General features: G+C 35.5%; 1 protein-coding gene across 9 annotated transcripts in view; it reads left to right on the top strand.

Moving 5' to 3' along the window:
* The window catches only part of LOC143233469 (cell adhesion molecule Dscam1-like), a 134,570-nt gene extending 108,522 nt beyond the window's left edge, over window positions 1-26,048 (top strand). For 2 of the 9 annotated variants that reach the window (XM_076469727.1, XM_076469726.1), the window contains exons 22-26: window positions 6,109-6,335; window positions 7,438-7,513; window positions 9,756-9,879; window positions 10,368-10,492; window positions 15,426-18,462. In XM_076469727.1, the coding sequence (XP_076325842.1) occupies window positions 6,109-6,335; window positions 7,438-7,513; window positions 9,756-9,879; window positions 10,368-10,492; window positions 15,426-15,487 (614 nt within the window). In that variant the 3' untranslated portion in view covers window positions 15,488-18,462. Of the gene's footprint in view, window positions 1-6,108; window positions 6,336-7,437; window positions 7,514-9,755; window positions 9,880-10,367; window positions 10,530-15,425; window positions 18,463-23,717 lie in introns of those variants that run through there. The other 7 variants (XM_076469729.1, XM_076469728.1, XR_013018184.1 and 4 more) reach the window with 7 other exon arrangements.
* Window positions 26,049-26,948: the final 900 nt, after the last annotated feature.

The following is a 26,948-nucleotide window of genomic DNA, read 5'->3' as shown; positions in this document are numbered from 1 at the left end:
TTCGGCCACTCAAAAACATCTTGTCGTGGTTCCCTGACATGTGCTTGTTGTGGAGGCAAGGACCACGATGCCTATGATTGTGACATGAACCCACATTGCGTAAACTGCAATGGTTCTCACCCCTCTTACTTTCATTCTTGCCCAAAATGGTTGGAGGAAAAAAGAGGTGCAGCGTTTGAAAACGACACATATCATTAGTTATCCTGAGGCTCGGTAATTGCTGTCCACAACTCCATCTCGGACATATGCTGCTGCACTTCATTCCACAACTACAGTGGGAGTGCAGACAGATCTCTCTGTGCCTCCAAGAGAATCGTTTTCAAAACAAATGAAAAGCCTTTTGACCTCCGTGGTTAAAAAGGTTGATGAATCGACTTCCACACCCATCTTTGTTCCTCCCATACCTTCCAACAAACCTCAAGATCCACGTCCTTCAGTTTCAAATACAGGCATTTCTTCTGATACATCTTTTTCTCCCACCACAAGAGACAAAACAATTATTCGTTCGCGTCCTCAGTCACTGGATTCCCTTCCAATAACAAAACCTGCCCACCCGACCCAGAGCAGGATCCATGGAGGTTGATAGACCTCTTCCGACTAAAGACAGTAAAGAAAAAAGACGTGGTCGTAAACCGAAGGGTTCTCCAGCCACTTCACCTACCCGTCTTAAAAATGGCCACCTTGATACAATGGAACTGTCGAGGTTTACGTTCTAATCTGGATGATATCAAAACGCTGATTGCTTCCTACCATCCTGTTTGTCTTTCTTTACAAGAAACATTTCTCAAAATGCTGATACTGTCTCCATTCGGCAGTTTTCTCTGTACAGAAATGACAGGTTGTGTGATGGTCGAGTACATGGAGGGGTGGCACTGTTGGTTGATCAACACGTGCCCACCCTGTCTTTGTCACTCAACACACCCTTGGAGGCTGAAGCCATCCGTGTTTCCTTGGGTCATACCATCACTGTTTGTTCTCTGTACCTGTCCCCTGGAGAGACATATGATCAATCAAATCTTGATGCTCTCGTTGAACAATTGTCATCTCCATTTCTAATCCTACGGGATTATAATGGACATCATCCCCTCTGGGGAAGTGCTATTATTGATGGGAGGGGCCGATCTGTAGAGCGGATGCTCTCTGATCACAATCTTTCTCTTTTCAATACTGGTTCTTCCACTTACTTTCATGCACCCAGTCAGTCCTTTACCGCTATTGATCTCTCAGTTTGCTCCCCTTCATTATTCTCCCATTTTTCATGGAGGGTTGACAGTAATCCACTAGGCAGTGATCATTTTTCGATCCTTTTGAGAGAGACTGGCCGTGGTCGATGCCACCCTACCCGCGTGCCCCGGCGGAAGCTGGATCAGGCAGACTGGTTCACTTTCACTGCTCTCGCAGAACTTGATCCTGTCATCGTAAATCAGCCATCAATAGACGACTGTGTAGCAGCGGTAACTGACTGTATTACACATGCAGCTGCTCAGTGTATTTCTAAAACCTCGACACGTTTTCCACGATATTCTCGTCCGTGGTGGAATCCTGCTTGCCACTTAGCACGGAAGGCTCAAAAGCGGGCCTGGGATACTTTTCGTAGATATCCCACACTTTCAAACCGGGTTGCTTTCCAACGGGCCCGTGCACATGCTAGGTGGGTAAGACGTCAAAGCTAGAAGGAATCTTGGATTAAGTTCACAACCAGCATATCTTCTACCACCAGTTCCAAGATCATATGGGACAGGATTCGAAAGGTTAGTGGACACTACAATTCTATTCCCCCTCTCGATCTTACTCTCTGATGGTCAGGAGGTGACTGATGTTTGGAACATCGCTAACACTCTAGGTGAAAGCTTTTGCCGGGTATCTAGCACTTCTGTTTGTTCCTCCACCTTCCTGGCCATCAAGACTCGGGCAGAGCGATCACCTCTTTCCTTTCGAACTGACTGTTTCTTTGACTATAATTGTCCCTTTACCCTGGTGGAACTAAAAAATGGCCCTTCATCGGTCTGCCAGTACGTCTGTTGGACCTGATGATATTCATTATGACATGCTGCACCATCTATCTCCTGCTTCTCTTGATGTTCTTCTGATTGTTTTCAACCGGATCTGGCAGGAGAATGTTTCTCCTGATGCCTGGCGCCAAGCTATTATTTTACCTTTCTCTAAGCCAGGGAAAGATCCCAAGATTCCTTCAAACTACCGTCCAATTGCTTTGACGAGCTGTCTCTGTAAGACATTAGAAAGGATGGTTAATGCTCGTTTTGTTTAGTTCCTTGAATCAAACAACCTCCTCTCGCCCACCCATTGTGGGTTCCGTTGACAGCACTCCACCACAGACCACCTAATTCGTCTTGAAACATCTATCAGAGAAGCCTTTCTCAACCGCCAACATCTTGTATCAATATTCTTTGACATAGAGAAGGCTTACGACACAACATGGAGGTATGGCGTTTCGCGAGATCTCCATACATATGGGTTACGTGGCCATCTACCCATGTTTATTAAAAAAATTTTAATGGACAGGAGATTCCAAGTTCGTGTGGGTTCGACACTTTCCCATTCTTTTGTACAGGAACTTGGAGTCCCTCAAGGCTGTGTATTGAGTGTTACACTCTTCAGTATAAAGATAAATGCCATCACTGAACAACTCCCTCTCACTGTTGCGAATGGGCTGTATGTCGACGACTTTCACATCTCATGTCAGTCGTCAAACATGAGATATATTGAGCGGCAACTACAAACCGCCCTCAATTGTGTACGGAAGTGGACTCTGGCGAACGGCTTTAATTTCTCTCTCTCCAAAACTGTATGCATGCACTTTTGCCGTCGACGGGGTATTCACCATGATCCTGAACTTCATATCGGTGAAGTTTTGCTGCCAGTGGTCCCGGAGACCAAGTTCTTGGGGCTTATCTTTGATCGTAAACTGACCTTTATACCACACTTAAAGCAGCTTCGGGTCAAATGCACAAGAGCACTGAACATCCTCCGTGTTCTCTCTTCTACCAGTTGGGGGCAGATCGCTGTTCAATGTTAAAGGTATATCGTGCTCTTATTAGATCGAAACTCGATTATGGATCAATGGTCTATGGCTCTGCCAGACCCTCGACCTTAAAGATGCTGGACCCCATTCATCACCAAGGACTTCGACTCTGCACTAGGGCTTTCCGTACCTCTCCAGTTCAAAGTATATACATTGAATCTCATGAACCTTCTCTACACCTTCGCCGTTTGCAACTATCTTTACAATATACTTCGAAACTTCATTCCTTACCAAAGCATCCCACCTGGAAATGTGTTTTTCTTCCTCGGTGGGCAGTACTTTTTCAGAACAGACGATCTGTCATTGTTCCGTTTGGCCTTTGCATCCGGGCGCAATTGGATGAATTGGGTCTGTCCTTGGATAACATTGCAGATTCCACAGGTTGGCCCATCCCACCATGGCTTATTACAGTCCCCAAATGTGACCTTTTTTTCAGTCACCTAAAAAAAGGCAGATACTCCAGATTGGAAGTACCGTCTTTTATTCAATGAATATCTTTCAAACAATCATTCAGTTCCCATTTATTCAGATGGTTCCAAATCAGGTAATTCAGTGGGCTCTGCTATGGTTTGCTATGGGTCAGTAGTTGCGTGCAGAATCCCTTCTACAGCTTCTGTGTTCACTGCTGAACTGTATGCCATATCTCTTGCCCTGGATCATATTGCAGCTGAGCAGTACTCCAACTGTTCTATTTATACTGATTCGCTTAGTTCTATACTTGCCTTGGAATCGCTACACGTTAGCTCACATACTATTTTCGCTGATATTCGAAACCGACTGGCCCATTTCTCATTAGCAGCTACTTCAATCCAGTTTTTCTGGATACCAGGCCATGTTGGTATTCGCGGGAACGAGCTTGCAGACATGGCAGCTAAATATGTCTGCTTCAGCACCATCACTCCTATGCCTATTCCGTACATGGACTATGGTGTTGTCTTCAAAACTCGGCTCCGTGCCAGCTGGCAGTCCACTTGGAGTGAGCAACGTGACAACAAACTTTTTCAAATCGAACCCAAAATTGGACTTTGGCCATCTAGCTTCCGTAAAGTTCGGAAGGAGGAAGTTGTTCTCACTAGGCTACGCATTGGTCACAGTTTTTTAACTCATCATTTTCTTTTATCTGGAACTGATGCACCAATGTGTAGTTTGTGTAACACTCAAATCACTATCAGCCACGTTTTGCTTTCTGGCCATCGTTACAATTCTCAACGACGGCAATATTTTTATACATATTTTTTTCCCAGGGTCAGTCTGTAACATTGGACAGAGTTATTGGTGATGGTGACTCTGTCCACCTTGATAATGTTTTTAATTTTTTAATGGCCATTAATCTTTTAATCTCATTTAAGTGTTGCATATTTATTCATTACACCTTTTTAATTGTGGTTCCTTTTTTACAGTTTTAATCTCTCTCCTTCAATTTGACATTGGACAATGGCCAGAACATTAAATAACTCGACACCAGGACTGGAAAGGCCAACTTCAGGTGACTAACGCTACTGTTTGAACTATCCGTTTGAACTACTCGTTAGTCGTCCTGGCGAGTTGTTATTATACTTTTGCTGCATATCATTTCACACTTTTACTACTTTTTAGTACTAGCCATATTGACTCATAAACCCGGAACCAGGACTGGAAAGACCAACTTCAGGTGACTGACGGTGGTTTTTATACTTACCTGTTAGTCTTCCTGGCGGGTTATGATCATTACCATTCTGCTACAGGTAGTTCTTTACAACTTTGTTGACTAGATGTCAACATTGGTTTTTTACGCCATTTTTTGTTTTAATTGCCGTTTTGCTTTTATCTTCAATTACTTTTACAAATTTTACTCCATTTACTTGCCTTTTATCTTTTTACTGGACATTTGGCTACTCATTATTACGATTTTGCGGAGTGTCTTTTAAAACTTTTATTCTTTTACATTTTGATAATAGCTGCTATGACACATAACCCGTAACCAGGACTGGAAAGGACAACTTCAGGTGATTGACGGTGGTTCTTGAACTTACCTGTTAGTCTTCCTGGCGGGTTATGATCATTACCTTTTTGCTAGAGTAAATACCTTACAACTTCTTATACTCTGCCTTCTATCTTAACATTGTAGACTAGGTGTCAACATTGGTTTTATACTTTTTTGTTTTACCTTCATTTCCATTTATGTCTATTACTACATTTATTTTTTTTTTTACATTTTTACCGAATGTCTGGCGCAGATAGCCTCGCTGCTTTGTGCCATAAAACACTAAATCAATCAATCAACTGTCAACAATAAGTTATTCTGGAAAAATTTGAGATTATTTACAGTTACTTGTGTGTGTTTTTCTTATAGCAAAACCACATCGGGCTATCTGCTGAGCCCACCGAGGAGAATCGAACCCCTGATTTTAGCGTTGTAAATTTGGAGACATACCACTGTACTAGCGGGGGGCTGTTTACAGTTACATAGTAAATTGTGATACTTTAATACATAATTTATGATGAGAAACTGTAGTCTCTATAATCAAAATTGGATTACTTTTCTGGTGTCAGTAAAAATGCTTATTTCTTACGATTAAACAACTCTTTCAAATCTTGTAATTTCATAAAAATGACACATTAAGGAACACACAGTAAAGAGATTGTTATCTAAAACAAATGCTTGATGTATAACTATTCTTTACTTATGCTATATCCACTGTAAAATTTCCAGACTATGAACTTTTTTAATCATTGCCTACAATCTGAAATTCCAAATATTTATGTTGTCACACGTTCCCTGCCGGTATTGCGGTAAGTCTACAGATTTACAATGCTAAAATCAGAGTTTTGTTTCCGATCGGTTTTACCGATGTGGCTTTGCCAAAAGAAAACACAGAAACGTACTTTTGTTATGACAACCTTACAACATATTCTATTGTAATGGAAATTATGCTGCAGGGCTGTCACTAAAACGTACTGTTATCAGACAGAGCACGAGTGCACGTGGTGAGGACTCGAAATGGTTTTAATATAACATATTTAACCTCTGCATTTATATATTTTTTACTGTTACAACCATGTTTTTTTCCACTACTTCAATTAAGGTCGTCGGAGCTTAGAAGACACCAAGGGTGATATAATTGCAATGGCAGATCTTGAAAAACAGTACGGTGATACAAGTGAGTCAGCTTACTTTCCTTCTCCATACGCCACAACTCGCGTTCCAGTCTTTCCTCGTGAAATAATGCCACGAGAGGGTGCCCCAGGATCTCGTAGTCTTGTTCGATCTTCCACCAGAGGGCATGAAAATAACTACGATGTTCCACAACCGGTAGAGTTCTAATTTGTTATTTATTGCTTCATGCAATGTATACTTTTTCAAGATAAGATAAAATACAATCTTCTCTTTGTTGTATAATTGAGTTTATTAAACAATGTAACGCACAGAAATCCTATATGGAAAACATAATGTAAGTAACGTGATACCATTTTCTGATAAACTGCTCAGCGATTTATTTAAGGTTATAAAATCAATATATTGTTATGTGTCAAAAGCTATGTCATTGCATTTGTTGACTAGCAAGGAAAATTTTGTTGAACTATTATATGTCAATAAGTTGGTTAAGATTACTTAACACACGTTAAGACGTACTGATAAAAACTGAGTATGAGAGCATTCTGATACTGATTATCTGTCAAATGTCGTAAACATGCGCTTACCAATTGAACAGTCACAACACGAAAACTATGACAAGCACAAAATTGTTACGAGGTCGGTCCCAGGGGCCATCCATTTATACAAGTACTTTCTTTAGTAATACAGTCCACCTTTGTGAAACATATACACAAACACTGACTTTAATAATGTTGTCTGCCTTTGTAAAATGTGTTTAATGTTTTACTTATGAAGGGAAACGGAAACGCAAGTATTATGCCTTGTGAGACTATTCACTTACAGAAACACATGTGCCTTTGTAAAACCTATGTAATAAATACATAAACGTAAGTATAAATCTCTATCCCACTATACAAGACTATCCATCTTTGCTAAACGTATATAATAACCTAGTAATGCTTATAGAAACACTAGTAACAACATTCCACTATAATAACAGTATTCCAGAACTCAGGTAACATTGTCCATCTATAGAACCTTAATAAAGCCATCCGTCTATAAACCTTAGTAACACTATCTGCCTATCATAACATGCCCTCTGGTATCTATCTACTTATGATATCACTCATCCCTAAGTTTTCTGCACCTTGTGGTTCCTTTTATTGTCTGTACCCCGACCCCATTTCCTGAGGTCGATCCACGTTTGGCGGCATGACTCAGAACAGCTGCTCTAACTATTCACATGAAATGTATATTTTGATAATCTCAAACGTTTCAGCATATTTCAGCATTTTACCTACTTTTACGTATATTTTAGAGAAGAACTAGATGCAAAGCTTTACTTGACCAAACCTCAGAACCCAGAGAAGGAAGTGGCGTGAGTTCAGATTGTGGTAAGTCGTTCAGCTTGTGACGTTATAACTACATAGCTCAGACTATCCAAATCTGCACGTTATAAAGGAGAGAAAGAATTACTTGTTTCGTCTGTATCTAACTGTAGTTTTAGTTTGTTGTGTTGGTGGAACAGGTGCGAACATTAAAGCTGCTACAAAAGTGTATATATCCCTACTGTGGACATTTAACATACAGATAATGATAACTAAAAGCAAGCTTGTTAAAGGTTCTAATGCAAAATTAAACTCTTAAGGTGACGAAACGAGAAAACTTACAGAACGTCACTGTAATATACATATTCATCTTATTTCTCACAATCTTCATTATCAGTTCATTAAAGATTTTAAATGAGAGTTTAATGAATTTCGTTAAGTAACTAATAGGATTTAAAAAAAAACATTTGTAATTTTTCCAAACTTTTTTTTACTGTTATGGCACTGTATTTAAAAAGGCAGAAACTTAAATCTGTGGTCATTGGTACGAGACTTTATAGTCTTTTGAAAAAGACGTCTGAGGTTCATTTCATATTAACTTGTGTATTCTAACAGGAGTATAATAATTTTGCATTTTGTGTTCGGAAAATATTCGGTGCTCAGAGATGAAAATACACTTATTAAGAATTACTGTGAAAAATTTAAAACGAAATGCAATTCTAGGTGTTACGTATTATAATTTATTTCGGACTAGTCTCTGATTTATTATGTGCTGTAAATTATGTATTACTATTTCAAATAACTGGACATTTTAATTTAGAAGTTTATTGAATGTCAATGTATATCAATTTTATAATATTTATCGATAAGATTGACACACACAGTTTTCGTTTTTAACACAAATGTATTTTAATATACAAACAACAATACAATTTATAATAAAGGTTATTACAAATAATGATTTATATACAAAAATATATAAACCCACAAACAATACTTAGTCTTATATTTGGTCTGGAACTGAATATTTTATCAACGATCGAGGTCCACGAGGCACAACTTACTTTTATATTGATACACAGATACACTTCACTAGACTGGAATAGTAGCTAAATCTGTTCTTCACTCGCTCGTTCTGCTGAAGTTATGCGATACTTTCGAAGAAATACTAACGTCTGGAGTTAATTCTCCTGAAGTTGAATATCTCGTAATGTTCGAAATCTATAAACGTTCCTAATCAAATATCTTTAGTTTTCCAGTTAAACAGTTAATAATTTATAGTATAATGACTGTAGCAAACCAGCAATAATCTTACTGTCTCATGGGGCGTCGATTTATAATCTATAGGCACGTTTCTCGAAAATGCAACTGGCAATAACACTGGCAGCCTCTAGCGTTTTACAAACATCGTACATTGCCGATTCTTACTCTCGAGAATCTTCTACAAATTTAGATAACGGGTAGGACTAGAACAATTTAATTTAACATTATACATCACATGCATTAAACTGAAACAAACGTTGATATTAAAATAAATGTATACAGGTAAATCCATTACACATAAAGCAGAAAAGACTATTTCAAACCCAGAAGCTGAAAATTCGACATAATATCAACGACATTATAAATAAAACATAAAACTACGAATGGATCATTGAACAAGATACTAGAATACCTTTGAATGTAAGATTGTTATAAGTTTTGTATGTGCTCATGAAGATATTGTTCAAACACATTTACACCTCCAAAATCCTCCAACTTGCATTAAAACAAGTCGAACATGATAAAATGATAAAGCAAAGAATAGCATTTTTTCTGCACTGCTTCTACTTAGATAAAAAAAAACCGAATACAAATGCTGTGATAGCTTAACAACAGTTGTACCATCTAATAAAGATGTTATAAGACACATGCGTATTTGAAGAATGTTAATTTTGAAAGATGCTGTTCTATTTTTGCCCATTTTAAAACTGTACGTTATGTTTATATATATTTAGTAATTTTAACCCGAATTATTTTTCTTATTATATTTGGTTTGCCTCCGCGAGACACAAACCTACACAGTTGGCTATCTATGCTATACGAAAACCCAGTTTTTAATGTTATAAGGATTCAGATTTACAGTTGAGCCACTGAGAGACATAACTTAACAATGACTTTTATATTTCAGCATTATGGTTCTTTTATTGTTTGTTTTTTTGGCTGCATCACTTGTAAATATCTTAATTATAGAAATTAATACGTAGTTTAACGCTTATTTTGTAATAAACTGAAGTGCATTAGCACTGTTTTATGTACTGGTCAATAGAAAGCATCACCAATCATCTTGATGGCTATGAGCAACCACGAAAATCCATCAGACCCAAAATCCAGGATCACTGTATATATCCCAACAGTTTTTTTGAAGGATCAACGTCAAGTTATGAAGTAAGGTAATGGAAGAGTTATGTTAGTAGTATTCATATTTCATACAAATTATTTGTACCTAAAATTACTATAGCTTTTAGTATTTAAATTCTACGTACTTAACATGTTAGCTGATATGTGCTACATATGTTATGGATCGCGTGACACACCGGTAGGTCACAGACAATTACGTTTCAAAATCAGATTATCTTGTATCATATGAGTTTGCATAATTTATTATGAGGCAGCAAATTTCTTAATATGTTTATTTTTAACTGTATAAATTTGTATGATACACACATAACATTTATTAAAAATAAAGTACTTCACAGAAATAAGATAATTTCCATGTGATGGATCATTTATTAAATACATTACTTTCAAGGTTTATAAATTATGAACTGAAAGCTGTGAAAATAGTTGTTATTTCAATTACATTTTAAGTGTTTTATTAAATATAGTTTACGGATATGCCATATGATCCATATGAATAAATAATGGATTTATTTTGTAGGAGTGATTACACCCATGACTATATATATAGTCCTGTACATGTAGTATCGTCCTCGGTTGTTCATGACTCTCTGGAACCCTCGGACACGGAATGTGACAGAGACTTAACAGTGAACAAGGGATTAGGTAAATGTTCAATCGTAAGAACATTCTAGACTTTAAAGTAAGAAGCTAAAGATAGTATTCAAACAATATATTTCACATATTTTAGAAGATTTAATCCAATAACAAAATGGGGAATTGTTTCGTGTAAAGAATATTTTAGTTTTTAATCACATAAGTACAGGGGAATTACTTATTGCTTTAAACTCTGTAGTTGACATAAAATATTTTTGTTTGTTGTGACTCAAGTGAGCTGTTTTAGTTCGTACCAGGCGTGATGCAGTGGTTAGCATCTCGGGCTGCGAATCGAACACACTGAATATCGAGATACCTTATGCTGCTGAATACGTTTTGAAACTTTCAACTGTTGACACTTTATAAAAGTAACAGCCAATCCTGTTATTTAGTTCAACTAGCTGGCCAAAACCTTTATAGTAGTGAGTGCCACTGTATAGCTGTATTTTCTCTGATTATTAGTTCAAAATGAGAGACAACTGTATTTGAATTTTGGGGGCCTCTAACAATGGCTCGCGCGTATATAGAGTACTGTTCAGATCGAAAATTCAAACTACAATCATGTTTAAATTCATAAATTACTGAACTTTTACAATTAAATATTAATAGATATTGATGTGTTGGCAGAGAACAAGGGACAATAAGATTTACTGTCTGAGAGTTCTTATGCATCACGACAGTTGGTCAGTTCTGTTTGCCTTGCACCCATTATTTGTTCCACGGTAGCACATTAAGTGAAGTAAGCTGGCTATTTGACTTGCTGAATAGCTATATCATACAGCAGATTCTTGTTTACAGCCTTGTGTTTCTGACGAATTTCTTCGCTACAAAGAAAGCTTCCAGATATGTTTACAAGCAGTAATCAGCCTTTCTCGAAAAATGAGTCAGTATCTAGTGCGTAATAGCAAATTATCCTAACATCAACCATAAAACAACACTTCAAAAAATTCATAAAACAGTAAGATGCGTAATTATAATTTAATACACTTGCATAACAATAAATGTATTTATTCCTATAACTATAATATATTCTCAATATATAAGCTGCAGTGAATTAAGATAGTTATATGAAAGAAAATCTTGTTAGACACGTAATTTATGTTATGGTCTCTTATTGAAGTAGAATATTGTATAGATATCATTAAGTAACACTGATATAAATATACCTTTCCTTGCCAACTAAACAACTACTATAATAACGGTTCTATTATGCTAGGTATACTTTATAGTGATAGTTGCAAAGCAGCTAATCAACTGAAGTTAGTACTAAACAATGAAAAGAAGAAAGGGTTAACATAATACGCCATATTGAAAGCACGAAATAAGAGAAGAGTGATTAGGCGTATGTGTTTTCTTATAGCAAAGCCACATCAAGCTATTTGCTGAGTCTGCCGAGGGGAATCGAACCCCTAATTTTAGTGATCAGGTTTGGTGGACAATGTATTACCACTACTATGTGGGTCGTAATTATGGAGCTAACTTCCAAAGTAATATATATATATATATATTTGTAGTTTTCTACTATATATCTTGTGGTCTGGATCCCCTAGTGGCACAGCAGTTATGTCTGCTAGAAACCGATTTCGATACCCCTGGTGGACAGAGCACTGACAGCCTATTGTGTATCTTTGTGATTTACAACAAACAAGTTTACCCTGAGGTGTTATTTGTTATCCTGTTGCTGAAATGAATTTATTTTTTCTTTATTCCTTATATTAGTTTTTTATATATGTTTGATTACTCTAAAATGAATATGAAATCTTAAAAGAACTATATGAGTCACCTAGTGAAAGGCGTATTTTGAGGTTCTTGAAGTGATTGTTTGTTTATAGCTAAGTACAAAAGTATACAAAAGTGATATCTGTGCCATTCCCATCACAACATTGAAACCCGGTGTTTAGCTCTACGAGCCTGCAGACATACCACTGAGCCAATGGGAAGCTTGAAGTAATTCAGTGTGGTTTCCTATACCAAATGATGGGAAAGCCAACTAGAGATGTTGCAATAATTTTGATTTATTTTGAGTTTCTGACAAAGCTACACGAGGGCTATCTGCGTTAGTTTTCTCTAATTTAGCAGTGTATGCCTAGAGGGAAAGCAGCTACTCAATACATCCCATAACCACCTGCTGGCTACTTTTGTTACCAATCCAATAGGATTCACTGTCACATTATAATGCCCCTTAGCTGAAAGTGCAAGCATTTTTAGTGGCAGGGATTCAAATCCGCAACCTTCAAATGGTGATTCCAGCACCTTAGCCACCAGGCCATGCTAGGCTACATTAATTACGATGTGATTATAAGAATTAAAGTTGGAACATATTGGGGAAGAGTGATCATTGCATAAATTGGTTTGTTTTTTTATTACGTTGAAGTAAAGATGAATTAAACTTTAATTCCATATTTTAATAAAACCAAATCTGAGGCCACGAAATAAGGTATTTCATTAATTAGCATGAATAAAGAATTAAAAGTTTTCGATTTTTTTATAAGATGGTTTTAATTCAAAATATGTGTGTCCTTAAAAAGAAAAAAGTGTAATAAGGAAGGTTAAACCTAGGTGGCTTACTAAAGACATGAATTAAAAAATCAAGGATAAATATCATACATGTATGTGGTTTAAAATCGATAGATAAGATGGAGAATTTACAGAACTATAGAAAATTACGGATTTTGCTTAAAATAAAATTAGAAATTCCTAAATAGGCTATGAGAAACGTCTTTCTGGTGATGTTTTAATAACATACCTGGTAGATTTTTTTTTAATTCTATAAGATGGCTGAGGTTAACTTAAAGATGACCTAAGAAGGTCGAAACGTTGTTCTGTACTTTACTTTACTTTAATACCCTTGCCAACCGTCTTGAGAATACATTTTTACTTCAAGTGGGTTTCTCGTCATAATGAATAACGCAATATATTTAATTTTTGCGGAGTATAAAGAAAACTAGACTTTATTAAAAAAAACAACCAAAAGTGAGTGAGGTAGTTTGTTTGTGAACGAACCATTCAGTCCAGTGGTGAACCTGTTACTGTTACTATGTTATCAATAAATTACTGAGTATGTAAGCCACCCAGTTTTAAGTTGTGTCAAAGACACAAGTGGACATTTTATAAACAACTAATTGGGTGCGTTATTAAAGTCACAGACAGTCTCTTTGTTGAGTTAAGTGAAGCAGTAGGTGGCGGGTGATGCCGACTGGTTGCATTCTCTTTGGTCTTTATTTAGTAAGAGATGATCTTTTTGAGGTTTACAAGATTATTTGTTAATCTGATTCTTTCTGCTATAATCTGAAGACAGTGGGGCAAAATACTGGTGAAGCTTCAGTTTAGACAGTTTTTCTTTGTTTTGCCTCCCATTGACACAGCGGTACGCCTACGGACAGACAAGTCCAGGAGCATGGTTTCGGTATTCGTGCTGGGCAGAGCACAGATAGCCAGTTGTGTAGTTTTGTGCATAACTTTAAACAAAGAAACTTTTGTTTTTTCTAACCGGGTGATTGACTTATTGGCTAATGGAAAGAGTAGCCATTGACAGTAGTAAACTCCAGCACTTGATAATAGGTTAAAAGAGAAATCGATCATTTCTTGAAAAATAAAGAGTAGTTTTAATTTGTATTCTTCTTCAAGTGTGGATGTGTAGGAACAGACTTGAAGAAGTAAGTGGTTATTTGCTGTTCGTGTATTGCGTTAAATAGAAATTGGTGTACAGGAAGCCTTTTGTTCAACACCAGAACTCATCAACTTAACTAGGTCTGTTATGGCCTTAAAGTAATTTAAAATTTTCTTTTGTTATAAAGTTTAGTGGTTTTATTTTGAGAACTTTATCTGGTGATGTGTTACTACATTTTATGCTTAAGTAATACGATAAGACACCTGAAGCATAAGTTGATTGCTTTACACTTTTTTAAGCCAAGAAATCTTGTTTAGATATTTGATCTCAATGAATAAATTGTATACCAGTATTTTAGAACTATGAGTATTTAAATGTGTATGTAAAAACGGCTGGTATGGATAGAGAAAGCACTATGTAGAGGAGAGAACAACGTTTCGACCTTCTTCAGTCATCGTCAGGTTCACAAAAAAAAACCTGACAATGACCAAAGAAGGTTTAAACGTTGTTCGCTCCTCTGCATAGTGCTTTCTCTACCCATACCAGCCGTTTTTACATATATATTTTTCACTACAAGTGGGTTTTCTCGTCATCACGGATTATGAATATTTAAAATAAAAAGGACTGATTACATTATGTAACACAGATTTGTTCCTGGACAGTATGTGTTATTTCTTAATTGATTATGTTGTAAAAGTACAGAGAATGATCACTATTCTCTTCAAACTTTGCTTTTGTGACCTGGATAATGAAATTTAGAAATTAACTTATTTTCTATGTAAAAATTGGAAAATTTGCACATTTTCATTTACATATGGTTTGAATAAAACAACATATGAATCAAGATTTACATATATTTATACTAAAGTTATACAAAAATGTTTAGAAGTAAGTAATTTTTCGACATTTGCGACTGTAATGTAAATCACTTTCACGAATCAGCTCCCAAATATAGTCTCCCATCATGTTTTGTTATACGCGCCCACGTCACAAAAGCAAAGTTTGAAGAGAAAAATATGTCTTTTCCATTTACTTTAGGCATAAGCAATTGGGAAATAACACTTTCTGCCCAGGAACAAGAAAAAGTAAAAAATTTTTTACATAGTGTTATTCAAGTCTAAACAAATTTTGAATAGATTAAACAAGTGTTTTAATTATCTGTGTCGTCTCAAGTGATTGTTCTAATTAATTTTTGTTCTAACAACATTCGAGTTTTATTTGTAATGTTTACTATAACTTAAAGACTATGCATAACTTAATAAAGTTATTATATTTTTAGTTGTTAGTATTTTGAACTAGTTATAATTATGTTAATTTTGTCTTCTTCCATAGTGAAGAAACAAAACGCCAACTCTCAAAGCTCCCCACACCAGCAAGATCTCTTCTGTAGGTGACAGCATACGTAATTTTTGTCTCATTAGTTCCATCTGAAATTTGAGGCTTATTTAATAAATGTTTATTTATGTTCTGTGATAATATTACTAAACTTATGATACTTCACATTTTATGTAACTTAAAAAAATATTGTTTTTTTTTTTAGTTTTTTATGACTGTACAACAATCATTACAAAACTTGTAATACGTTTATAACATGTTCTACATTTTTGCGTTTGTTGTAGCCGACTCTTTTTGTTTTATATTTTAAGTCTTGAAAATATGCTTAGTTAAAGATTAATTAAAATGTATAGGAGATCACAATAAATTTGTTTCTTCAAAAGCTACAGTATGGCCAGGTGGGTTAAGGCGTTCGACTCCCAATCTGAGGGTCGCGGGTTCGAATCCCCGTCACACCAAACATGCTCGCCCTTTCAGCCAAGGAGCGTTATAATGTGATGGTCAATCCCACTATTCGTTGGTAAAAGAGTAGCCCGATAGTTGGCGATGGGTGGTAATGACTAGCTGCCTTCCCTCTAGTCTTACACTGCAAAATTAGGGACGGCTAGCGCAGATAGCCCTTGTGTAGCTTTGCGCAAAAAACAAAGTTCTAGTGATTTTTTTCATTTTAATTACAACTGCAAATATGTATTATTTTTTATTATAAAATAATTTCAAGACCAAATGTTTATACAGATGTAGCTTCTATATATTAGATGCACAATCGTATTTTCAAACTATTAAATGTAAAATTCACAAACTTTATTACAGATATAATTTAAATACAGTGACTCATTTCTGAATTTATTAATTTTGCAAATGCCAATATTAAAAATATCCTAGACAATGTTCTAGTTAGAATAATAATGTTCTTTAATACAAGTCTGGACTATTTAAAAATTATTGCTGTTATGCATTTGTTGTATTTAAAATAGTTTGTTTCTCAGGAACTTCACTCTGTAAATTGTATCGTTATTGTCACCAGCACTGTTTTTCAGATTATGTTTATATTACTTTTATATGTCATGATAATAAAATATATCAACTTTTTGTTCAAGGTAATGTAATTAAAAAAATTCTCTCTTTCACCATTTACTTTCCTGGTGCCCAGCATGGCCAGGTGGGTTAAGGCAGTCGACTCGTAATCTGAGGGTCGCGGGTTCGAATTCCCATCTCACCAAACATGCTCGCCCTTTCAGCTGTGGGGACGTTATAATGTGATAGTCAATCCCACTATTCGTTGGTAAAAGAGTAGCCCGAGAGTTGGCGGTGGGTGGTAGTGACTAGCTGCCTTCCCTCTAGTCTTACACTGCAAAATTAGGGACGGCTAGCGCAGATAGCCCTCATGTAGCTGTGCGCGAAATTCAAAACAAACAAATACTTTCCTGGAACGATTTAAACGAACAATTAATACAGTTTGTTAAAAGGAAGGTAATATAAATATTGAAATTAAATATCGGGCAAAAATTTTAAATTTTATGTATTAACTGCTGTGGGTACATCACTACTGACAACCACTAAAATTCTAATTAATGAACTTCAGAGCAAACTGACTTTTCAAACCAAAATTGAAAATCAACCTGTCGATGAATATAAATGGTTAAATATTTGTTCTTATAAGATTAGAATGCATTGTTTCATTAGTTATGTGCTCATGTTATTAACGATATTTTCAGCTAATTATATTTCACTATGTTTGACCAGTTTGGGATGTTTGAATTAGCTATAAACCCATAATCCAACTTACCAGTAAAAAATAACCTATACAATACAAATATCACAATAAAAACATAGACATGCTAAACATTTTAATATATTCTGTTATTGAGACTAACATGAAACAAATAATAGAATATAACTAAGGAAATTTATTTATAGCTTTAAAATAACTAGTCTCTAAGTTACCCACAGTATAAGAAAAAAATCCAAATTAAAAACATCAAATATTCTATTAACTGCACTTAAATACAGTTAAGGATGTGTTTTTCTTGGACAAAAGTGCATTAATTAATTATCGTCTAACAACAGTAACGTTTTGTAGCACAAATCAGTTTCAATATTTGTGACGAGATTCGAACGCAGCTTGTTGACTAACTATCCACTGTGGATCCGAAGATAACAGGATGAAGATAAGGTGTTACCAAACACGATGTGCACTTTTAATTGTGGGTGCGTTATTAAAGTCACAGACAGTCCATCTGTTGAGTTAAGTGTAGCAGTAGGTGGCGGGTGATGCCGACTGGTTGCATTCTCTTTGGTCTTCATTTAAACATTATGCCTTAGTTATTTGATTCTCTGGTCTCACCGTTTAGTTCATCGTATACATAGAGTTTTGATCAGATAAACAAACAAAATATAATGATAAAATGGTGTAAATATGGAAAAACCGCGAAGCATTAATGTTGTATTTGTTTTTAATATATGCAGTATTTTAGACATTTTCAGTGACGTTATTCTTACTATATCTAATTTATTTCTTTGTTTGAATTTAAGCACAAAGCTCACAATGGCTGACTATCTGTGCACTGTCCATCACGGGTATCAAAATCAGGTTTCTAGCATCGTAAGTTTGCAAGTATACAGACAAATAACATGTCATCTTACTGGTGGCACTGCGTTTATTAATACTGAATATACCGAATTAAGATATTAGTAAAATAATAGATAAAATTCCAATTATTATAAGTAACAAAATTTAAATTTAAAAAAAGGTTAAAAAATACAAATTTTTAAGCACTATAAACATTTCCTATTATGTGTATTATTTGTATGTTGATTTCAGTTATATTTTGCTCACTATTATGAACCTATATTTATATAAGATTTGAAAAATATATAGCATTCATAATATAAATTTATTCTTCTAAATGAGGTGTGAAAATCCAGAAAACAATAACAGTATAAATCACAGCATTTTCAAATTTCCATTTCGACCATACATTGTCTGTTGCATGCTGATGCTGAAAAGGTCTTTGGACAATACCAGAGTTTATCAAGGTAGCTGAGTTACAACATAGAAAATCTTAGTTGATTATTATATTTTGATTCAAAGATAAGTTACTACTTACAGTAATCATTTATAATATATACATTGTGTTTAAATCCTCAGATGCGTTTCGATACATTCTTAAGATATGCCTCTAACTTCATAACAAGTTCAAAAATGTGGCAAGACAAAAATAATAATAAGTTGTTCGCATTTGAAAAAAAATGAATTTGTTAGCTACTTGTAGGTTTTCATTCTCGTCAGTAATTACAATATTGTCATAGAGAAGTTAGTAATAAGATGAAAGCGAAACATAGAAATAGAATAATAATAGTTAATGATGAGATATAGTTAACCTGGCATAAAATGATATGCACACATATGCATTTCTTACATTCTTATTGTAATGTAGTTACTATTAAAATGTTTCATTTATCCTTTGTCAAAGAAGATTTTACATTACACGTGGTCCAGAAAACCATTAAGTTCCTTATGATCTAATTGTCTTTGCTCTTTTAATGTTTCCTGGAAACAATACCTGTTCTGCCTATGGAAATACACACTTTAAACTGCAGTGCCTTGCAAATAACGTAAGTGACAACAGTATCCTTTATTAGTAAGCTATATTGTATCTTAAAGTTCTGACATTTTATATGTTAAATGACAATAACCGCTCACGTGGGTAACGCAATGGGAAAATCCGATATTTTCCATTCAAGAGGAAAAGTTAGATTTAAAACTAGTATATAGGAGGCTCTGTCTAAGACCATTGGTCTATATGTGTGAAGTCAAGCAGATTTAGTCTACAACTTTCAAAAGTGTGACAAAAGAAGTTGTGCAATACGAGGGCTGTTCAAAAAATACGCGGACTGCTTGAATTGCGCGGCTCCAGTTGGTTCCAGGGGAATCCGCTTGGTGTCGCTAGGTTCGCACAAATCAGCTGATTACGACGCCATTTCCCGATTGCATATATCTTCATTTGTGTATTAGCTACGCAGTTTTAAGTGAAGTGCGATTTTTTCGTTTGGCGGATTTCAGAATGAATGACCTGAAGGAGCAACGACTTGCCGTGAAATTTTGTGTTAAACTTGGAAAATCTGCGACTGAAACTTTTGCTATGCTTAACACGGCTTACGGTGATGTTGCTATGAAGCGTACGGTATGTTTCAAGTGGCATGAACGTTTTAAGGATGGTCGACAGTCCATCGACAGATGATGAGCGTCCTGGACGTCCTTCCACGTCAACTGACGATCCACACGTCGACAAAATCAACACCTTGGTGCGGGCAAATCGACGTCTGACTGTCAGGGAGCTTGCTGAAGAGTGTGGGATATCAGTTGGATCTTGTTACGAGATTTTGACCGAAAAATTGAAGATGCACCGCGTTGCTGCGAAATTCAGCCCTCAGAACTCGTGAGTTTTTGGCCAAACACTCGATCACTGTTCTTCCCCACCCACCCCCTACTCACCTGACCTTGCTCCTTGGATTTTTTCTTGTTCCTCAAACTCAAAGACCCTTGAAAGGAAGAAGATTTGAGACGATTCCCGAGATTAAGGCAAATGCGACGAAGGAGCTGGAGGACATTACAAAAGAAGCGTACCAGGACTGTTTCAACAAGTGGAAACACCGTTGGGATAAGTGTGTGCGTTGGGGAGGAGAGTACTTTGAAGGGGTCCCGAACCTGTAACTTCTAAATAAAGTACATTTTGTTTTATAACGTCAGTCCGCGTATTTTTGAACAGACCTTGTATATTCTGAAGACTCTCAAACATTCTTGGAATGACTTAACTCAAGAACAGGTAAACCAATGCCTGAACCTAAGTTTAAACAATCCAGCCGTGGATTTTAACAAGCAGTTGGACAACGTACAAAAGAGGATTCAAACAAGACAGTCATAGCTAAATTGGGATGAATAATCAAGTCAATCAAATGGCCAAGGTTAAGGTTGAGAACAGACGTGTCACTATGAGTTTGGTTCATTATAGTGATGATCTGTATACTAAAGCTGACCTTTTGGTTAGTTCAATGGACCCCAAAGGCATATTTGTAGATAAATTCATCGAGAAATTTCCAGGTGAAATAATGAGCACCACGTGGATGTGAGGGAGACCTTCATCTTGACAAAGACACTTTTAAACAGTTTTGAAGGACAGGAAGAATCCTGCAGCACCACCTGTTTCTACACCTCAGACAGGTCATTTTGTTCAGATACCTCCACCACACTGTTTCAAATCATACTAAGGATTAACCGTCAAGCCACACATCCTAGTGCTGTGAGGCAGGGCTCTTTCAGTCATCTCGTACTTTTACAGACCAATGTTGATGATACCTCCACCAATGATATCATAAGAGGAGTGAGGTCTCTGTCTTACTTGTGATACAATGTGGGCTTTCAGCAAGAAAATTGGACATACTTCGGCAAGCAACAAATGTGGTAAGGCTATTTGTTCTAACTGATGATTCATGAAGTATCAGAGAACCAGTACAGCTCATACTAATGAAAAGCAAAGTAAAAAAGACTGACTGATGACTCAGTAAGCTATGTGGAGCTTGGTAGGATATAGGAGCGAGAGACTGAGTTTCTGATTCATATAGGAGCAACCAGAACACTGGTAGTTCTTGAAGAATATCAGGCTCACTATGTCAGACCACTACTCTTGTCATTAGATACTTAAATTCTGGTGAATGACAATGAACGAGAAATAAATGTAAATCTCAAGCCGTGTTTATGAAATGTCATTTAAAGAATGACATTAATAACCTCTAATTTGGCACTGATGTTCTTGAGACGGAGGTACTGCAAAAGATTACAATCAATTTTGCCTGTACCACTGAAGAACTGATGTAATATTGGCCAAACAGAGCCGAAGAGCAGTGGACTGCAAGAGTGTATATAGAGGAGAGAATAACAGTGCCTCCTTATAATAAGGTGATGTTCCATAGTTTACTACACAGGTAAAGTTCTAGTTTTATTTTGTTATTGTGGATAATTGGTTATTCAGTTGCATGCAGGAATATTTAAAGATACAATAAGTCACTAAGGCTAGCAGTAGCATTCAGCTTAGATCTGTTAGACTGTGGTTAAAAGCATGAACGTGGCTACATATCTGCGATTTTGGGTTGAGGACTGTGCAGATATATAGATCCAAACAGAAACAGCAACTCTGTAGCTTGTTGATTATATTTATTATATTTGTAGAATCACATGGCTAATTAGCTCATGCGACAGTGACATGTCACAATATTAACGTAGCAGTGCACGTGCAATAAATCGTCCACTACAGTAGCTTTCCTGGAGCACTGGGGACACGGCGAGCACTAAGGTGCACTATATTTTGTAGGAAAATTTATACAAACTTTATAGACTACTTTATCATCGCCAATAGTAATTGCCAGGAAGAAAGAAGCTATATCAGGATACTGCGTTCATTTTATACGACTAAATGAGACACCTCGAGCCTTTTTATTGTAAGACAATGAACGTCTGAATATATTGACGGGTTTCTGTTGATTAAACACTTTAACTTTAGTATCTAGACACTGTAAGTGGAGTTTCGTAATGAAAGCACACTTGAGACTGCTTTTATATGAAAGATAGTTTATCATATCATTCTGCCTGTGTATCGTTTGTCTGCCACTTGCAAGAAGTTAATGGAGATTACACTGAAGGGATGCAATGCAAAGATGCTTGATCTCCATCAAGAATGTTTTGCTGATTTGATTCATGATCAAATCTGCAGTCTCAAGATATGATCAAGCAAGATGTCTTACAACGGAATGTGCAACTGTATATACCAAAAGTGCACTCATGATTCCTAAACACAGATATTGTAAGGTGAAAAATTACTAATTTAAACTATAATTTACGTTAAATACTAATGTCATTACTTGTATGATAGAAAGAACATACCATTTCTTATAGTAGCACACAGAGAAGAGCAAAGGTCTACAAGCTGTTTGCTAAACGTACTCACATGGGTGGAAAAGCCCGCCTTCTAGTGGCATAGTGTATTATGGTCTTTGCCCTAAAGTAGATGTCCAACACTATCCTCGAAAATATTTAAAGTGGTTAAGATTTGCATATGCCAATCCAAGTTACTTTCCTACCAACAACTTGGAAAGGTCACTTGTCATAAGAAGTGTTATGGCAAGATGATAAAGGAATGGATGTAATAGTGTAAATACTAGGTTTAACTTTGGTACCTGACAGTATCATGAAAACAACATGAATGTAGTTGGACATTAACTAATACTGTAGAAGGTTCGTCTAATGATATATTACTTGCAGCTGACAGGAAGCCTGTGAAGAACATTTATACGTTGTGTCTATGATACAGGAAAACATTTAGTGCACTAGCTGGACTAGAAAACTGACACTGAAATTGATGAGTTCGCACACGACAAAAATGCCGTCTGAGGCTACTGGGAAGGAAAAAGCCGAAACTACATATGTAAATGTTCATCACTATAGGAGATAACTACCAGGTACAGAACGATCACTGTTTGTTTTACTGCATAAACTGTGAAAGTCGCGTGGTTAAAACACCAAATAGAAGGGAATTACAGCCCTTGCTTTCCAAGCCACAGGTGAAATGTTATGATGCAAAATATTTCAAGATGTTTCGAGAAAATCACTTCTTTGATCCAGCTGAATGGCAAAACTGTTCTGGATCAAGCTATCTGGTACTAACTACATATATGTTGAAAGTATAGCGATTCAACAGCAATTGTGTTTTCTTTGAGTGTAAACCGATATTCAGTTGTAATAACAAGGGTACGAATTCTAAATGATGAGAATTTTATGTGAAAATATTTTTTTGGTTTAATTCTGTCAGGAACTATTTGTTTCATGATGAAAGAACGTTATAGGACCACAGTTACCACAGATTCACAACGTAACTTAAACAGAAGTCTAAAGCAGTCTCTTATAAGTTTGTTTAAGGTATGTGAAATGTAGAGCATGTAAATATATACGTTTAAAAAAATCCACAAACTCAGCTACTTTCATATACTTAAAAGCACTCTTAAATGTTGCATATAATATAATTAGTATTTTTCTCAGAAATTAAGAGTCGTTTTATTTATCCAACAGTACAGCTCTAACGTGCTTGTTTGTGAACAAAACGAATGTATAAAATGTATGCTGTCGTAAATTAGTAAAAGAGCATTTAGAACTTTACAGTTTATTTTTTTTACGACCTTAATGCCAACTGGTGTTGAGGTCGGCTGATATTTTTGTGAACAAAGAATTTTTACTTTCAGGTTGATGCTCTTATCGCCAACTACATGTTAAATGACAGGAATTTGAACATCGAAGATACCAAATAAACTTGTTTTCTAAAGTAAATCAAGTTTCAGTAGATTATACCACAGTTTTGTCACAATACATGATTATATCACAGTTTCGTCACAATACATGATTATACCACAGTTTCGTCACAATACATGATTATACCACAGTTTCGTCACAATACATGATTATACCACAGTTTCGTCACAGTACATGAGTATACCACAATTTCGTCACAATACATGATTATACCACAGTTTCGTCACAATACATGATTATACCACAGTTTCGTCACAATACATGATTATACCACAGTTTCGTCACAATACATGATTCTACCACAGTTTTGTCACAGTACATTCCTGAACAATATTTTGTTGTTTAAAAATATTTATTAAATAAGTTGCAAACCAGTAGAATATACAATCTTAAATTACATAAGAAGCACAAATAACTGTAAGAAAAATAAAACATCAAATTATGTAAAAAATACACAACAAAACTAAAACGTGTGTATTAATATTCAATTTTTGGCACTCTACGTTTTTCAAACGAATATTGTTTTAATTTCATGTCCTAACAACTGACTTTTAAAGAGTCCAAAATACAAACAGAGGTACCCGTCCTTTGGACGGGTTATGAACTTAAGAAAACATAGGGATTGATGCTGTGATAAATAACTAAAAATTCGTAACTTTCACACGATTTGTTTATAACATAATATATTATTACAGTATTCATCATTAACTTACCGTGGACCTGGACCCTCTATAAAACATTCAGTTCTAGACAAGATAGTTTTTAAGTTTGAAAAACTCTTGTATGTAAACCATTATTTGTTATAACTGTTACTATAAATTGTATGTTTTAATAAAAATATATTTGTGTTAAGAAAGCAAATTGTGTACATCAATCTTGTTGGTAAATATAAATCTGATACATATTAATATTTAATTAACTTCTAAAATTAAAATTTCCGTTATTTGAAACTGTAATACGTAACGTACGTGGAATAACAAATCGGAGACTCGTCCAAGATAAATTATGGCCCGGCATGACCAAGCGCGTTAAGGAGTTCGACTGGTAATCTGAGTCGCGGGTTCGAATTCCCATCATACCAAACGTGCTTGCCCTTTCAGCCGTGGAGGCGTTATAATGTAACCGTTAATCCTACTATTCGTTGGTAAAAGAGTAGCCCAATAGTTGGCGGTGTGTAGTGATGACTAGCTGTCTTCCCTCTAATCTTACACTGTTAAATTATGGATGGCTAACGCAGATAGCTCTCGATTAGCTTTGGGTGAAATTCAAAACAGAAACAAACAAGATAAATTATAATACGTAGCGTAGCTGATAATATAGTGACATTCTATTACCCGCATTCAACACCCAGCTATTAATGTTCCTTCCTCATAGTCTCACGCTATTAATTAATTAACAGTCATTGGCTGCAGAACTGTGTTATGGACCGAAGTTGTTATCTCACCAGTCAAAATAGAATCTGTATATAAACTCATGAAACGGCTCTTCTTATTAGCCTTATTGTGGCTGTTGTCGCATAAACCTCATCTAAGTTTATGTGTTATCGAAATAGTGGAGGCCATTTATTTCATTGGTCTTCTTCATACATAATACTAACGCAATATCTACATCAGGATGTGGCGCCATCTATGGATCTAATTAAAGTTAAATTAAATCTAAGATAATAAATGCTCAATGACATTCCACAACTTTTGATTGAGATTGGCCCAGAATTTAAATAAAGGTCAAACAAACAGACACGTAGGTTTTATATTTTTATTGTATCACCTTTTTATTTTATAGGTTCTAAAAATGACATTTGATAAATATTATAAATTAGAGAACGGTTTCAAGTCATTTTTTTCATGTTAATCATTAGTTTTTTTGAAAACGGAATTAGTTGACAAAATATCTTTAATGGAAAATATAATTTTAACAAATTTGTTGTTGTGAATTAAGCACAAAGCTACTCGATGGGTTATCTGTGCTCTGCCTCCCACGGGTATCGAAACCCGGTCTTTAGCGATGTAAGTCCACAGACATACTGCTGAGCTGCTGCAATGCTCTTTAACAAATCCCATAAGCTGCTATTTGTACTAAAAAATAGCCGTTATTAGTACTTTTGTAGTGAGTGTGGAATATAACAAGCATTATACTTAAAAAAGAAATACACTAATAGAATAGTTACTTCTGAATTTCATTTTCGATACGATTATGTTAAGTTCTTTGGTGTTTAATGAAGTTTAAAACTGTTAAATACCTGCATAGAATATGGTATGTTTTTTTAATCACAAAATAATAATGATAAGCATTTTGGGCGAATACTTTTGTGTTGATCTTTCATTTCTTCGTGTTACCATAGAAACGTAATTCTTCTTGCGGCAAATTTCTCCAGATACTCATCTAAGAAATATTATTTGTTTGCTGATAAACTCAACAATACACAATGGGCTAGCTGTGCTCTGTTCAACGCGGATATAGAAACACAATAAACAGCATGACAATGTCTCAGACTTGCCACTTAGCCACTTGACTTTATATTTTATTTGTGCAGAGTTTTTTAGCACACGCTTAACATATTAAGATATATTAAACACGTGATTAGTCTGCGTAGAATAATGTTTCTCTACTTTCGTTAACTTTCTGTAACTGCTATGTTTCAAATTCAAATGAAAGTTAGAAGACATTAAGTTACTCTTTTGTAAAAGAACAAAACAAACAAACTAGTGTTTGTTTTTAGGCTCTGTCCAAATATCGATGTTGTGTGCTCCATAGAGTTCCAAAGTATTTTATATAGTACAGCTAATAAATCATAACAAGTTGTTGTTTTTTTAATTAAGCTAAGTAGTCATTCACTGGACTCAAAGGCCTTTGTTAGGAGAAATAAATAATAACAAGTAGTTTTGTTGTAATCATTCAGCGACATCGATATTTTACCTGTGGCTAAATAAATGTTTTGTTCTTATTCATCACCACTTTTCTTACTGTTAGAAGCCAGATATCATTATCAGTTGCTTTAATTGAAACTTACTAAATAATATTTTTATCATTAGTTTGTTTTGTTTTGAATTTCGCGCAAAGTACACAAGGTCTATCTGCGCTAACTGTCCCTAATTTTGCAGTGTAAGACTAGAGGGAAGGCAGCTAGCCACCACCACCCACTGCCAACTTTTGAGCTACTTTTT

This window comes from Tachypleus tridentatus, chromosome 12 (assembly GCF_004210375.1).
Source record: "Tachypleus tridentatus isolate NWPU-2018 chromosome 12, ASM421037v1, whole genome shotgun sequence".
Classification (NCBI taxonomy): domain Eukaryota; kingdom Metazoa; phylum Arthropoda; class Merostomata; order Xiphosura; family Limulidae; genus Tachypleus; species Tachypleus tridentatus.
Note: the sequence above shows the minus strand (reverse complement) of the source record. Positions and strands in the feature narration are given on the sequence as shown.